The 16,386-nt window shown below is 39.8% G+C and overlaps 2 protein-coding genes and 1 pseudogene across 2 annotated transcripts in view; 1 reads left to right on the forward strand and 2 right to left on the reverse strand.

Annotated features, from left to right (window-relative positions):
* SLC6A16 (solute carrier family 6 member 16) overlaps positions 1 to 1,821 on the reverse strand; it is a 28,763-nt gene extending 26,942 nt beyond the window's left edge. Inside the window, exon 1 of the mRNA XM_055551185.1 lies at positions 1,818 to 1,821. Coding sequence (XP_055407160.1) covers positions 1,818 to 1,821 — 4 coding nt within the window. The remainder of the gene's footprint in view (positions 1 to 1,817) is intronic.
* A 3,701-nt stretch (positions 1,822 to 5,522) lies between these two features.
* LOC129630938 (ERI1 exoribonuclease 3-like) lies at positions 5,523 to 6,849 on the reverse strand. Its single transcript, XM_055551559.1, has one exon. It carries the CDS (start codon positions 6,746 to 6,748, stop codon positions 5,969 to 5,971), a length of 780 nt encoding a protein of 259 aa, XP_055407534.1. The 5' UTR covers positions 6,749 to 6,849; the 3' UTR covers positions 5,523 to 5,968.
* A 2,818-nt stretch (positions 6,850 to 9,667) lies between these two features.
* On the forward strand, positions 9,668 to 10,370 carry LOC129631902 (GTP-binding nuclear protein Ran-like; annotated as a pseudogene).
* The last annotated feature ends 6,016 nt before the right edge of the window (positions 10,371 to 16,386 follow it).

Consider the following 16,386-nt stretch of genomic DNA (forward strand, 5'->3'; position numbering starts at 1 on the left):
TATAATGTAATTGACCTCTAGGCATTAAAAATGTTGAAGTCAGGAAGAGAAGAAAAGACAAAAGAATTTTAAGTCCAAAATTACAATTGTAAGCCTGAAATTATGTCAAAATAAGAAATTAACGCTGGAACTTGAAAAACATCTGGGTTGGACTTCTAGTGTCTGATTCTCATTTAAGGAGCTTGTAAGGAGGGCCTGCCACTCCATCTTAATAAGCAAAAATCTGAACAGACTGAAAAACCAGCAACTCTTGTTGAATCCCTAAGGGAAGTGAGGACAGAGGGAAAATCACTGCCCTTTAGACTGGAGAGACAGATAGGCAAATACAAAAATTCACTGAATAACAGAATATCAGAGGAAAAAATCCCCTTGGGTTTCCAGCAAGGGAAGGGGACAAAAGAACCATGTTAGTGTTATCATATTTTCATAATTTAAAAATGAAGAAAAAGAACCATTTTGAACCACTCTAGAACACTCTGTTCTTAATAATGCCTCCCCTCAAGAGAAACTAGTTAACCAGAGCCTCATCTGTTAATATCAGAGTCAAATTGACCTAGGGTAAGGAAATACCCAACTCCAGCCCACTCTAGACATCCTGTCCCACCTAAAAGGGAAGGGGAAAAACAAAAACCTGAAAAACATTTGTTAAGTTCACAGTCCAGAAACACAGGCACTAAAAGACTGAGATCTAGTCACAGGATTACTGAACATTTCCCCTCGTCCTACAACTCACCACATTACTAAACGCTGATTTACAGTAGTTTACCATTACAGCAAGTTCAGACTATCAAGAGAAAAATTAAAAGGCATACCAAAAAGTAAAAAAAAACCACAATTTGAAGAGAGAACAAGGATTAACCAGACATGGTTAATTAACTAACCAGACATGGTTGAGATGTTGAATCATCAGACCAGGGATTTAAAATAACTATGATTAATATGTTAAGGGCTCTAATAGATTAAGTAGACAGCACACAAGAACAGATGGGCAATGTGAGCAGAAAGATGAAAATCCTACGAAAGAACCAAAAAGGACTGACAGAGATTTAAAAATACTGTAACAGAAATGAAAAATATTTTTGATGGGTTTTATTTGTAGACCAAACATGGCTGAGAAAATCATCTCTGAGCCTGAGAATATCTTGAATAGAAGCCTCCAAATCTGAAAAGCAAAGAGAACAAAGACTGAAAATCAGCAGGCAGAAAATAAGTAAAGATATAGTTAAACTCAACACCACCACCAATCAAAAGGATATAATTGGCGTTTACAGATTACTTCCTCCAGTAACAGCAGAATACACGTTTTTCTCAAGTTCATTCACCACAACAGACCACATTCTGAGCCATAAAACACCTTAAAAAATTTCAGATTTGTTATTTGAAGTCATACAATGTCTGCTTTCAGTCCACAATCAAATTGAACTAGATGAAATAGACTGATTCTTTGAAAGACACAGTTTTCTAAAACTCATACAAGAAGAAACAATCTAAATAGGTCTGTCTCTATTAAAGAAGTTGAATAAATAATAACCTTCCAAAACAGAAAGCACAAGAACCAGATGGGTTCACTAATGAATTCTACCAACAATTTAGGGAAGAAATTATACTGATTTTCTACAATCTCTTGGAGGATAGAAGCAGAGGGAATAATTCTATGAGACCAGCATTACCTAGACACCAAAACAAAGATATTACAGAAAAAGAAAACTATTAATATCTCTCATAAACATAGATGCAAAAATCCTCAACAAAATATTAGCAAATACAACCCAACAATGTATAAAAAGAATTATACATCATGATCAAGAAGGACTTACCCATGTATCCCATGTATACAAGGCTGAATGAATATAACATTCAAAAAGCAATTAATGCAACAACAGGCCCATGAAAAGATGCTCAGCATCATTAATTATTAGAGAAATGCACACCAAAACTATAATGAGGTACCACCTCACACCAGTCAGAATGGCTATCATTAAAAAAATCTACAAATAACAAATGCTGGAGAGGGTGTAGAAAAAAGGGTCTCTACCCCTCCTACACTGTTGGTGGGAATGTAAACTGGTGCAATCACTATGAAAAATAGTATGGAGGCTTCTCAAAAAACTAAAAATAAAGTAGCCATATGATCCAGGAATCTTGCTCCTGGGCATATATCCAGACAAAACTATAACTCAAAGAGATACATACATGCACTCCAATGTTCATAGCAGCACTACTTACGATAGCCAAGACATGGAAGCAATCTAAACGTCCATCAACAGATAAAAGCATAAAGAAAATGGTATAAATGCACAATGGAATACTACTCAGCCATAAAAAAGAATGAAATAATGTCATTTAATGGGTGGACCTAGAGATTATCATGTGTGCTTAGTTGTTCAGTCGTGTCCGACTCTGCGACACCACGGACTGCAGCCCACCAGGCTCCTCTGTCCATGGGGATTCTCCAGGCAAGAATACTAGAGTGTGTTGTCATGCCCTCCTCCAGGGGATCTTCCCAACCCAGGGATCAAACCCTGGTCTTCCACACTGCAGGCAGATTCTTTACCTTGTGAGCCACCAGGGAAGCCCAAGAATACTGGAGTGGGTAGTCTATCCCTTCTCCAGGGGATTTTCCCAACCCAGGAATCAAACCAGGTCCTCCCGCATTGCAGGTGGATTCTTTACCAGCTGAGCTACCAGGAAGCCCAGAGATTCTTTACCAGCTGAGCCCAGAGATTACCAGCTGAGCAACCAGGGAAGCCCAGATAAGCATAAATCAGAAAAAGAAAGACAAATAACATATGATACCATTTATATGTGAAATCTATCAATAAAGTAAGACACAAATGAACTTATCTATGAAACATAAACAGATTCACAGACACAGAGAACAGACATATGGCTTCCAAGGAGGAGATGGGGTGGGGGAGGATAGGACTGAGAGTTTGTAATGAGTAGATCAAACTGTATATGAAAACCATATACAAGATGAATAAATAACCATGTCCTATTGTATGGCCCAGGGGACTATATTCAATATCCTGTGATAAACCCTAATGGAAAAGTATATGAAAAATATATACATGTGTAACAGGATCAGTTTGCTGAACACCTGAAACTTAAAAAACATAGCCCATCAACTTTACTGCAATAAAATTTTTTAAAAATAAAATAAAATTGTCAAGCAGAACTGCATTAAAATTCACTGCATGGTCTAGTGATAGAACAAAGAGTCAGTAAACTTCAAGATGCACTCATATAAATCATCTAATTTCTGAAAGAAAAAGAGGGAGGAAAATATGAAAGTCATTGTCTTAGAGACCTGGGTGGCCAATCAAAAGATCTAACAATGGATAAGCAGAGGCCTTAAAGGAGAGAAAAGAATGAAAATAGGTCAGAAAAACATATTTGAAGAAATAATGGCAGAAAACCTCCCAAATTTGGTGAAAGAGATAGATTTTTATTTAAAGAAGCTTAAAGAGTGCCACATAGGATAAACACAAGGAGAAAAATGTCTAATATGAGCACAGTCAATCTGCTGGAAATCAAAGATAAAGAGAAAAATCTTGAAAGCAGCCAGAGAAAAAGAACATATTACATACAAGGGAACAATACTAAATACTATGTACTTGTCATCAGAAGTTATGGAGGCCAAAGGGAATGGAATAATATCTTCAAAGCACAAAAAAAGGGGAAAAAAGACTGCCCATCAGAATTCTATAATCAATAAAAATATCCTTAAAAAAAAAAAAAAGAAGCCGCAGACTTCCCTGATGGTCCAGTGGTTAAGAATGGACCTGGCAATGAAGGGGTCACAGGTTCAATCCCAGGTCCAGGAAAATCCCAGATGCTGCAGGGCAGCTAAGCCTGTGGGCCACAACTACTGAAGCCTGTGCATCCTAGACGACTCCGCAACAAGAGAAGCCACCACAAGGAGAAGCCTGTGAACAGCAACTAGAGAGCAGCCACGGCTCAGGGCAACTAGAGGAAGACCACATGCAGCAACAAAGACCCAGCACAGCCAAAAATAAACAAATAATTAATTTAAAAAATAGATTAAAAAAATTTTTTTAAAGTTTGTTCTTTAAAAAGGAGACAAAACAAAAACATATTCAAATAAAGAAAGACTCAGAGAATTCATCACAGCAGACCCACAAAACAAAAGATGATGAAATTAGTTCTGAGAATGAAGGTAACAATATCAGAGGGAAATTCAGATCTTCAAGAACAAATAAAGAATGTTGGAGGTAGTATGTATGTGGGAAATAGTAAAACTATATGTCCCCCTTACTTCTTTAAAATACATGTGAATTTTTAAAACAAAACTTACTTGTGAATTTTTAAAACAAAATTATAATTTTAAAAAACAAAAATTATAATTGTACCAATCATAAAAAAGAACAAAATAATGCCATTTGCAGCAACATGGATGGACCTAGAGATCATTATACTGAGTGAAGTAACTTAGAGAAAGACAAATATATGATATCACTTATATTTGGAATCTAAAAAATGGTACAAATGAACTTATTTACAAAACAGAAATAGTGTCATAGAAAACGAACTTATGGTTACCAACGGGGGAAGGGAGGGACAGATAAATTGGGAGATTAGGACTGACGTATACACACTACTATATATAAAATATATAATTAATAAGCACAGGGAACTTACTTAATATTCTGTAATGATGTATATGGGAAAAGAATCTAAAAGAGTGGATATATGTATATGTATAACTTATTGAGAGTCCCTTGGACTGCAAGGAGATCCAACCAGTCCATCCTAAAGCAGATCAGTCCTGGGTGTTCATTGGAGGGACTGATGTTGAAGCTGAAACTCCAATACTTTGGCCACTTAATGTGAAGAGCTGACTCATTTGAAAAGACCCTGATGCTGGGAAAGATTGAGGGCAGGAGGAGAAGGGGACGACAGAGGATGAGATGGTTGGATGGTATCACCGACTCTATGGACATGGGTTTGGGTGGACTCTGGGAGTTGGTGATGAACAGGGAGGCCTGGCGTGCTGCAGTTCATGGGGTCACAGAGTAGACATGACTGAGCGACTGAACTGAACTGAACTGATTCACTTTGCTGTACAGCAGAAATTAACACAATATTATAAATCAACTATACTCCAATAAAAATTAATTAGAAAACAAACAAGTTTATAAGTTGTAGGTTTTATACTGCATAGTAGATGTAAAACACACTGAAAGCAGTGGGGCATACACTGGACATATACAATTATAAGATATCTACATTATATATGAATTGATAAAATATTCTCTTTAAATAGACTATAAAAATTTAAGAATATGACTTGTAATCCCTAGACAACTGCTAAATAAATGTTACAAAGAGTTACAGTTACCAAGGCAAAAGATAAATTAAAATGAATACTAAAAAACTATTCAAACTATCTAAAAGAAGATAGGAAAAACAGAAGCCTAAAATGGACAAAAAGAAAAATAATAAAATGGAAAAGTAAAATCCAACCATATCATTTACATTAAAGGTTTTTTTTTTTTTTTTTCTCATTTCCCCGACTTTATTCAGTGGCACGTTCACAGCAGGGACGGGGGCAGACACAAGGTGGGGCCTGATCTGTCCTGGAGCCCTGGGGGCACCACACACCATGCACTACAGATGGGAGGGGGCACAGGGGGGCTTGGTGGCCCCAGCAGAAGCCTGTGTATCGGGAGGAGGCGGTGAGGAGGAGGTCCCCCAGCCCAGGCCCACAGTGGGAGGGGCTGATACTGGGCTGAGGTTGAGAGGTGGGGGTAGGGGGCACAAAGTGTCTGTTCCAGAGGGGCCAAGTAGCCAGGCCTTACCCAGGGCAGAAGCCCACAGGGCAGGCTGGGGGACACTCTGGACGCAGAGCTGTGCCACTCTCCCTTTGCCCCTCTGGTGAGGGAGAGGAAGGTTCTGGGCTGGGCCAAGCAGCTACCCTATCCTGCCCCATCCCATCCTCGGTCAGTCAGAACGGCTTTGACGTCTGCTTGAAGATGAAGCCTCGATACGCGAGTGTCTTCATGATGTTGGCAATGTTCTTGCAGTCATCAATGCCGCTGTGGGGCCGGCCTATGTGTTGCAGGCTGAGGCCCTTGTTCATGTCTAGAAGTCCATTCTTGGGCCAGCAGCCCATGGCGAAGCTGTAAGCCTTTTTCAGGTTAATCCACTGCTTGAAGTAATCTGCTACTGGCAAGCCCAAGTACTGGCACTGTCCTGGGAGCATGACTTTTAAGTCCCAGTCTCCACAGGTGACAAAAATTGACTTGACGTTTGGATCTAAGAGGCCTTCCTTCGCCATCCACTCATCGACCCTCTCCAGCACTTGCTGCAGGCTTGGCTGACCATCCACCATGGCTTGAATAATCCCGGTGAGCTCTGTACAGAAGGGAGTAAGCTGTGGATGAACTATGGGCTGGACATACATGTGAAAGGTAGACTCAATCTCCATGGTCCGGCCATTTAGCTTCAGGATGGGGAACTCGATGATTTCCTGAGGATGAATCTGTGGCTTGTCACACGTGGCCTCAAAGTCCAGCACTAAAAAGTAGTGATACCTCTGGGGAGGGAAGGACATCATTGCCGCCATGGATGCGCCAAAGCTGTGGGCCGCCAGCTTTCTGGTGGATATGGAGCAGAACTCCGGAACACCACAAGGAGAAAACAAGTGAGAGCCCAGCACTTTTCTTGCTCTTGAAAGCAAATATGAAGAAAATCGAGCTGCTCCAGTCTGTAAAGGTGCTAGCATTGAACATCCAGAAGCATCTAAAACTCTCCTTACTTCGAAGATGCCAAGACTGGCCGCTGGGGATGCTGAAGGTTCAGTGAGAGCTGGAAAGCCCCAATGCTCCGCGCTACATTAAAGGTTTTTAATTTAAGCATTCCAAGTAAAAGGCAAAATTTGTCAAGATGAATAAAAAAGCAAGACCCAATTGCTGGTGAAGAGATATGCTGTTAAGTTCAAAGATACAGATAGATGAAAGTCAATTACTGGAAAAAGTTATATCATGCAAAACTTTTTTCGAGTAGGTGAGTCTTTATTTTTCACACACCATTCTCAAACACACTATTGTGTGTGTGTGTGTGTGTGCTCAGTCACTCGGTCATGTTTGACTCTTTGTGACCCCATAGACTATAGCTTGCCAGTCTCCTCTGTCCATGGAATCTCCCAGATAAGAAGGACTAGAGTAGGTTACCATTTCCTTTTTCAGGGATCTTCCCGAGCCAGGGATTGAACCCACAACGGCAGGCGGATTCTTTACCACTGAGCCACCAGGGAAGCCCAGTGGCCCTATTAGTATAACAAAATTATGTTTGAGATAAAGAATATTATCAGATAGAAAGAAGGACGTTTATTCATAATAAAAGGTCAATTCATCATGAAGGTAATATTTACAAATGTGTTCAAACATAAAAGTCTTAAAATACATGAAGCAAAAGTTTACAAAAATTAAAGAAAAAATAAATTCCAAAATCATAATATTAATAGAAGTTAGCACTCTTTCAGTAACTGGCAGGAAAAAAGAAGACGAAAATATCAGTAAAGATGAAGATCCAAAAACGCTATCAGCAGCTTTGGCCTAACTGATATTTATAGAACCTCAGAATTGCAGAACACATATTGACCATAAAACACATATCAATAAATTCTCAAGGATTAAAATCACACAGAGTATATTCTCTGCCTACATGTTAGTAAATTTAAAATCAATAACCACATATTTAAGAAAACTTCAAATACTTGGAAATTGAAGAAAATTGGGACTTTCCTTGGTGGTCCAGTGGCTAAGACTCTGTGCTCCCAATGCAGAGGGTCCAGGATTCAATCCCCAGTCAGGGAAGTAGAGTCCACATTCTGCAACTTAAGATCCTGAATGCCACAACAAAAATCAAAAATCCTGTGTGCCACAACTGAGACTTGTCAAAGCCAAATAAATAAAGTATTTTTAAAAAGAATATATTACTAAACAATCCAGAGGTCAAAGAATAAATCACAAAGAATTTATAAAAATTTTAAAACCAAAGGATAATAAAATTATAAAATGCCAAAATTTGTGGAATATAGCAAAAGCAATGCTTTGAGAGAATTTTATAACTTTACAAGCTGATATTAGAACAGAAAAGAGGTTTAAAATCATTGTCTGAGGGACTTCTCTGGTGGTCCAGTGGTTAAGAATCCACCTGCCAACGCAGTGGACACTGGTTCAATCCCTGGTCCAGGAGCTAAAATCCCACGTGCCATGGGGCAACTAAGCCCATGTCCCACAGCTGCTGAGCCCACGTGCCATAGAGCCCATTCTCCACCATAAGAGAAGCCACCACAATGAGAAGCATGGGCACCGCAACTAGAGTGGCCCCTACTCACCACCACTAGACAAAGCCCGAGCGCAGCAACGGAGAACCCGAGCACCACCCTGAAGACCCAGTGCAGCCAGAAATAAATAAATAGAGGACGGAACAGAAAACAGACAACTGATGAGAGTAAGAAAACCAAAACTGGTTCTTTGAAATGATCAACAAAATGGGTAAACCCCACAACAGATTGATGGGACAAAAAGAGATATGCACATCACCGATATCGGGAATGAAAGAGGATTATTACTACATATCCTATAGACATTAAAAGGACAACAAGAAAATATTTCATGCCAACAAACTTAACAACTTAGATGAAATGGGGGAATTCCTTAAAAATACAACTTAACAAAACTGATATCCAATGACATGGGAAATCTGTATAGTCCTATGACTATTAAATAAATTGCATTCCTTATCAAAATCCCTCCCACCAAGAAAATTCCAGGCCCAGATGGTTTCAATTAGTGAATTTCATAGAATATTGGAAGAAAAAAAATAACACCAAGTATAAGTACTTCCGAAAACAGAAGAGGAAGCACTTCCCAGTCCATTTTATAAGGCTGCTACTGCTAAGTCACTTCAGTCGTGTCCGACTCTGTGTGACCCCATAGACGGCAGCCCACCAGGCTCCCCCGTCCCTGGGATTCTCCAGGCAAGAACACTGGAGTGGGTTGCTATTTCCTTCTCCATTTATAAGGCTACCATCACCCTAATGACTAAACTTGATAAAGATATTAGTAAAAGAGACCATTTAAGACAAATATCTTCATGAACATAGATGAAGACAAAAATCCTCAACAAAAATTACAAAGCGAATCCTGAAATATACAAAAGGGGTATTAACTAATGATAACATGGAGTTTGTCCCAGAAATGCATGGTTGATTTAACATACAAAAGTAGCAATGTAGGGAACTTCCCTGGCAGTCCAAAGCTTAAGATTCCGTGCTCCCAATGCAGGTGTGCTGCTTTGACCCCTGACTGGAGGACTAAGAACCTGCACATCCCACCACGTGGCAAAAAAAAGTAGCAATGTAATTCGGAAATAAACCCATAAGCATATGGACTTTGATTCTTGAAATAGAGTACAAAGACATCCAACTGGAAAAGAAAGGTCCTTTCTGGAATAACTGAATTATACAAACAGGAAAAAAAAAAGAATGAAACTCAAATCCTATTTCATGCTATACACAAAGACTAATTTTATATGAATCATCAATCTAAATGTAAAATCTAAAACTAAAAAGCATTTAAAAGAAAACCTAAGAGCCTCAGTCAGGCATGGAGTCACTTGTGGAAGTAACATCGTGATGGTTGCCCAAGGAGAACCCGAAGTTCAGTTCAAACTTGTATTGGTTGGTGATGGTGGTACTGGAAAATTACAGTCATGAAACGTCATCTGAGTGGTGAATTTGAGAAATATGTAGCTACCTTGGGTGTTGAGGTCTATCCTCTCTTGTGTTCCATACCAACAGAGGACCAATTAAGTTCAATGTACGGGATACAGCCAGTCAGGAGAAATTTGGTGGACTGAGAGATGGCTATGATATACAAGCTTAATGTGCCATTATAATGTTTGATGTAACATCAAGAGTTTACTTACTAAAGTTTAAAAATAAAATAAAATTAAAAAAAAAAAAAAAAGAGTTTACTTACAAGAATATGCCTAACTGGCATAGAGATCTGGTACGAGTGTGTGAGAACATCCTGATTGTGTTGTGTGGCAACAAAGTGGATATTAAGGACAGAAAGGCTAAGGCAAAGTCAATTGTCTTCCACCAAAAGAAGAATCTTCAGTACTATGACATTTCTGCCAAAAGTAACTACAACTTGGAAACGCCCTTCCTCTGGCTTACCAGAAAACTGATTGGAGACCCTAACTTGGAGTTTGTTGCCACACCTGCTCTTGCCCCGCCAGAGGTGGTCATGGACCCAGCCTCAGCAGCACAGTACGAGCATGATGTAGAGGTTGCTCAGACAACTGCTCTCCCAGATGAAGATGACAACCTGTGAGAAAGTGAGGCGGGGGCCCAGGGTCAGAAGTCCAGTTATATAGGCAACTGTCCTGTGATGTCAGCGGTGCAGCGTGTTTGCCACTTTATTAAATAGCTAGGCAGAACGTGTGCTTAATCTTTGGATGCTGAAGGAGATGGATGGGCTTTGGAGTGAATGTGCAGTTTAAAATAAAAAAACCTTCATTTTTTGGACCTGCATATTTAGGTGTTTTGGAATGCGGTTGTTTCCTCCTTGAGTTTCAAATATAAGACTGCTATAGTCACATGACAATACTGAGAAGTGGAACCTTGTTTGTTATTGTCATTCCCATTCCTTTTTGTTCAGAATCAGAATAAAGTTGTATTTCAAATATCAAAAAAAAAAAAAAGAAGAAGAAAACATGAGAGAGTACCTTCATGACTTAAGGGTAGGCAAAAGTTTCAAATGTAGAACATAAAGTGCAATAATCTTTAGAATTAATCATTTAGATTTCACAAAATTAAAAAACTCTGCTCATCAAGAAACTTAAGAAAATTAATAGGCAAAGTCAGAGACTAGGAGAAAATGACGCTGAGATACATAGATGACAAAAGACTTGTGTTTAGGGAATATAAAGAACTACTGCTTAATTAAAAGATATAAAACAGTAGTATAAAGGTATAAGAGGTACAAACTACTGTGTACATAATAAATAAACTACAAGGATATATTGTACAACACAAGGAATATAGACAACATTTTTTAATAACTATATACCGAGTATAACCTTTAGAACTTGTGAATCACTATGTTGTACATTTGCAACTTGTGTAATATATCAACTATATGTCAAATTTTAAAAGATGTACAATTGGGACTTCCCCAATGGTCCAGGTGTTAAGAATCCATCTGCTAATGAAAAGAACACAAGTTTGATCCCTGATCCCAGAAGATTCCACATGTCTCCAGGAAAATAAGCCCATGCACCACAACTACTGAGCCCACACACCCGAGAGCCTGTGCTCTGCAACAGGAGAAGCCACCACAATGAGAAGCCCTTGTGCTGCAACTAGAGAATAGCCTGTACAGCAATAGACCCAGCACAGCCAAAAATAAAAATAAATAAGTAAAAATTATAAAAAAAGAAAACACATAACCAGTATCAGGAATAAAAGAAGGGCACATTATTATAGATGCTGCAGATACTAAATAAATAATAATAATAAATATTAACATTATTGTACCAATACATTTAAAAAATAGATGAGATAAATACCTTTTAAAAATTAACCAAAGAACTATCTCAAGAAAAATAAAGAACCCCCAAAGTCCTGTAGCCATTAAATAACTTGAAAATCTTTTAAACACACATGTGTTCATGCACACACTTACACACACAAAAATAGAAACCTTTCTAATACCAGGTTGTCAGTAATGGCGAATTTTACCGATGTTTAAGAAAGACATGCTTGTCTAGAAAACAGAAAGAGGAACACTCCCCAGCTTATAAGACCACCTCAACCTTGATAACAAAATTTATCTGAAAATTTTGAGTTTCAGCCAAAAAATAGCTGAAATACTTCTGAATAAAAACAAAGTGAGAAGTCATGCTCTAACAAGTATTATTATAAATTTGTAGTAAGACAGTATGAATGGATACAAGGACAAACAGACTAGTGGAAAAGAATAGAGAGCCTAAAATTAGACCCATCCTTATACAGAGTCTGATACATGAGAGATATGCCTTAGCAGATCTGTGAGTAGGGGGTGAACTTCTCAATAAACGGTGCTGGACCAACTGGGCGTCCATACAGAAAAAAAAAAAGAATGGCCCCTAGCTCAAATGACAGTCCATGGGGTCGCAAAGAGTTGGATACAACTGAAGCAACTTAGCAAGCACCTCAAAGGACGTGCAAAAATCAATCTCACATAGAAAAAAGAAGTAAATGTGAAAAACAATACTATAAAAGTCTAGAAAAGAATGGAGGATCACTGTTATACTACTTCAGGAAACAAAATTACTGATGATGCAAATGGTGCCCTTTAAAGCACACCACCTTGGTGTTTCTCGTAAAAGACACAATGACCATAAAATTTCAATTTGAGGACTTCCCTGGTGGCACAGTGGATAAGACTCCACCTGCCAATGCAGGGGACAGGAGTTCAATCCTTGGTTAAGGAAGAACCCACGGGTCATGGAACAACGAAGCCCATGCACCACAACTATTGAGCTTGTGCTCTAGAGCCTGGGAACCACAACTACTGAGCCCATGTGCTGCAGCTACTGAAGCTTGCCCACCTAGACGCCATGCTCCACAACAAGAGAAGCCACCACAGCGAGAAGCCTTCGTACACGGCAGGCCCAGCGCAGCCAAAAATAAAATAAACAATGAAATTATTTTTAAAACTTTCATCTGATACATTCTACTACATTAAAATTTAAAACAGCTTTTCATCAAAAGGCTCCAAAAGGAGAATAGAAAGAAAAACTGTAGAGTGGGAGAATATATCCACAACCTACATAACAACAAATGACTAATATTCAAAAGATATGAAGAACATCTACAAATTAGGAAGAAAAGGACAGACAACTCAATAGGAAAATGGGCAAGGAGCTTGAGAAGCACTTCAAAAATATTTTATAATATTTAAATAAGTATCAAATAATTCATTTAATTAAATTATTCCAATAAATATTACAAATTCTATGTCATTAACAGTCAATGAAAGGTAATTAAAATAACAATGAAATACCACTGCACATCAACCAGATTGGGAAAAAAATGGAAAAGTTTAATAATACCAGGTGTTGATGAGATGTAGAACAACCAAAAAGTCTCATCCTTAATTAATGTCAGCATAAATGGTTATAACTACCTTGGAGAACAACCTAGTACCAGCAGTAAAATTGAATAAACACATACACCATTGCCCAACAACTCCCAATATATTCTCTAGAGAAACTCTTTCACTTGAACCAAAGAATACAGTAATAATTAATGATAACATATTGTGCTTGCTTTGTGTCGGGCACTGTTCCAAATGCTCTATATTTTTAAATTACATTACTCTTCACCATAACCATGTAAGGTAGGTACTATTATTACTCCCATTTTACAAAAGTGAAAAAATTGAAACACAAAGAAGTTACACAACTTCAGTTGTACACTACCTAGGCAATGGCACCCCACTCCAGTACTCTTGCCTGGAAAATCCCATGTACAGAGGAGCCTGGTGGGCTGCAGTCCATGGGGTCGCTACAAGTCGGACACGACTGAACAACTTCACTTTCACTCTTCACTTTCATGCATTGGAGAAGGAAATGGCAACCCACTCCAGAATTCTTGCCTGGAGAATCCCAGGGACGGGGGAGCCTGGTGGGCTGCTGTCTATGGGGTCGCACAGAGACGGGCACGACTGAAGCGACTTAGCAGCAGCAACAGCAGCAGATGAGTGGTAGTCAGGATTTAACACAGTTTGGTTTCAGAAACAGCTCTTAACCAACTACATTCTTCTACTTCTCAAAAGAATGTTTTCAGAAACATTATTCATAATTGTCACAAAGCTGAAAAACACAAGTGCCCATCAACAGCAAAGTGCATAAATCATAGACTTTTCAATCAAAAGAATACTATCCATATGTGAAGGAAATAAAGGAACTACAGCTACATGCAACAGTATAAATAAATTTCACAATGTTGAGCAGAATAAGCACAATATAAAATATTCTAGACAGAGAATCCATAGTTCTAAGTTGAAAACAGAAGCAAAATCATGGCAAAAGCATAAAGAAAATCAAGGAGATGATCAGACTTGAAGTTATCTCTAAAAGGTAAGAAGGGACTATGAAATGATAATGACAGATCTTCCAGAGCCATGGTAACATTGTATTTCTTGATCTGGGTGGCAGTTACACAGATATAAGCTTTAAAATTATTCATTTAAAACTGTGTTTATACATTCTATGCCCTTTGGTGGCTGCAGATTTCATGATTTAGAACGTCAGAAATAAAATATAAAGAAAAGAAGAAATGGCCAGAGAACAAGGAGAAACACCAGAAGGAAATGGTGTCACAAAAAGGAAAAAGTAACAAAGAATCTCCAGTTATCAACTCAAATCAAGTAAGATAAACCCTAAAGTGTATCCATAGGGAATTCTTTCATTTGGGTATTTTTTAGTGACTTTTATTTTAAAGGTAGTGAAAAACCCATGTAGCATATTATGTTATCAAATGTTAAATCATTCATAACAGTACGTGTCTTAATACTTCTTACTTTTTTTAATTTATTTTAATTGGAGGCTAATTCCTTTAAGTATTGTGGTGGTTTTTGCCATACAGTGCCATGAATTAGCCACGGCTGTACATGTGTCCCCCTGGCTCCCCCCACCCCACTCCCACCTCCCTCCCCATCCCATCCCTCTGGGTTGTCCCAGTGCACCGGCTTTGAGTGCCCTGCTTCATGCATCAAACAGAAATCTTAATTCGATTTGTTCAAAAATTAACCAAGTTGAGGAAGCTGGAGACATTTCTCAGCTAGCTGGCAGCTTACCTAAGAAACGCAAATCTTCACTATTACCAGATGGTTTGCCAGCAACTGAAATGAACCATAACTCAAATAACAGGAAGTACTTCTGATTCCCCTAATTCGTGTTAACACTGGCCCTGACACTGAGTTCCACTAAAAAAAGGAAAACTGTGCTCATGAAAAATAAATCCACTTTTCTTGAAAACATTCAAAAAGTGTAAACTGGTCAATTTACCAGAATCTACGTTTTCTGGTAAACTGGTAAATTCAACTCTTACTGAGAGAACTAATTTTCGGCGAACAGATCCTGCAAACGGGCCACCTGCGACCCCGTGAAAGCCCCTTTGTGTCCTAGCAGCCGAGAGGCCCTGATGGTGGCTCATCCTTCCCGGCAAAGACTCTCAACCACTGCTTCCAGGGAGCTCTCGGAGCTCCTGGAAGTGCCCCTTTACCTCTTTCCCTGTAACTATAAACCCCAAAACGAAAGGAAGGAGCTGGTGTACAGCTTCCTCAAGAAAAAAGCAATAACTTCGTCCCCAACAGGCCGGTGAAGGCCCGGTCTCTGCAGCCTGGGAGCCTGAACGCATCGGCTTCCCTGGTTGGGCGGGGACCGCTGGCCTGCGGCCCACGAAGGTCGCGCCTTGGGACGGCCTCAAAGTCGAATCTGGTGAGCGCAGGGGCTGACACCAGTTTCCCAGGTTCTAGGGGAGAAAAAAGGAGGGTCCTCTCAGGCCGTTTGACCCCTCAGCTCCGCAGAGCCCGGGCAGTCTGGGAGGCCCCGGCCGGTGGCCTGTTATCTCTTGGCGGAGTCCGATGACCTCAGGGCGTGACGTCCAACCTCACACACCCGAGATTTATGAACGTTTCAGGGATCCCATAGGCGCCAATTTCACCTCACCCTCGAGGCCTGGGCTCTTCAGTCTGGTCAGTCAGGCGAAAATGAGGGTGTACAAGGCTCAACTGAGAAGCTTAGCGACCGGGGCCTCAGGCCCCACAGGCCTCATCTCGCGACGCTCCTCGCTCTACCTCTTGGCGCCTTTCCCGCATTCTTCTGCGCGCATGCGCGTCCCGCGTGCAGGCGCGAGGGACTCCGTGCCTCTGCTCTTTTCAACAGCTATCTCCCTCCCTGTACATGTAAGTGCATGTACACACATGCGCCTACTTCCACGCATGCGCCCGTCCATCCCTCCTTTCCTTATGTTCCCATTTAGACCGGGTGCCCAATCCCTTCCCTTTCTACCTCCTGGCACTGTTCAGTCCAGGCTCTAAGGCGAGTCCCTAGTCTGGAGCACTGGCTTCACTTCCACTTCCCTGAGTAATGTGGAAGCAAGGGTGAGGTGGAATTGTTCTTCACATTCATTTCTTATTGCCTTCTAACCTTTTGACAGTAATACTTAAGGCTTCCATACTACTAGCCAAACCCTAAATATATGTCCAATAAGACAGATGGGGACCTTGCCTTCAGAGTCCAGTAATATGCTGGGCTTAACAGAGAAGATTCTAAAACCCAAGATTTACTCAAAATTTC

This window comes from Bubalus kerabau, chromosome 17, assembly GCF_029407905.1.
Source record: "Bubalus kerabau isolate K-KA32 ecotype Philippines breed swamp buffalo chromosome 17, PCC_UOA_SB_1v2, whole genome shotgun sequence".
In the NCBI taxonomy this organism is placed as follows: domain Eukaryota; kingdom Metazoa; phylum Chordata; class Mammalia; order Artiodactyla; family Bovidae; genus Bubalus; species Bubalus kerabau.

What these genes read in the sequence shown, in the direction of transcription:
- LOC129630938 (XM_055551559.1), bottom strand. Translation starts at nt 6,748, where the DNA reads ATGCTAGCACCTTTACAGACTGGAGCAGCTCGATTTTCTTCATATTTG.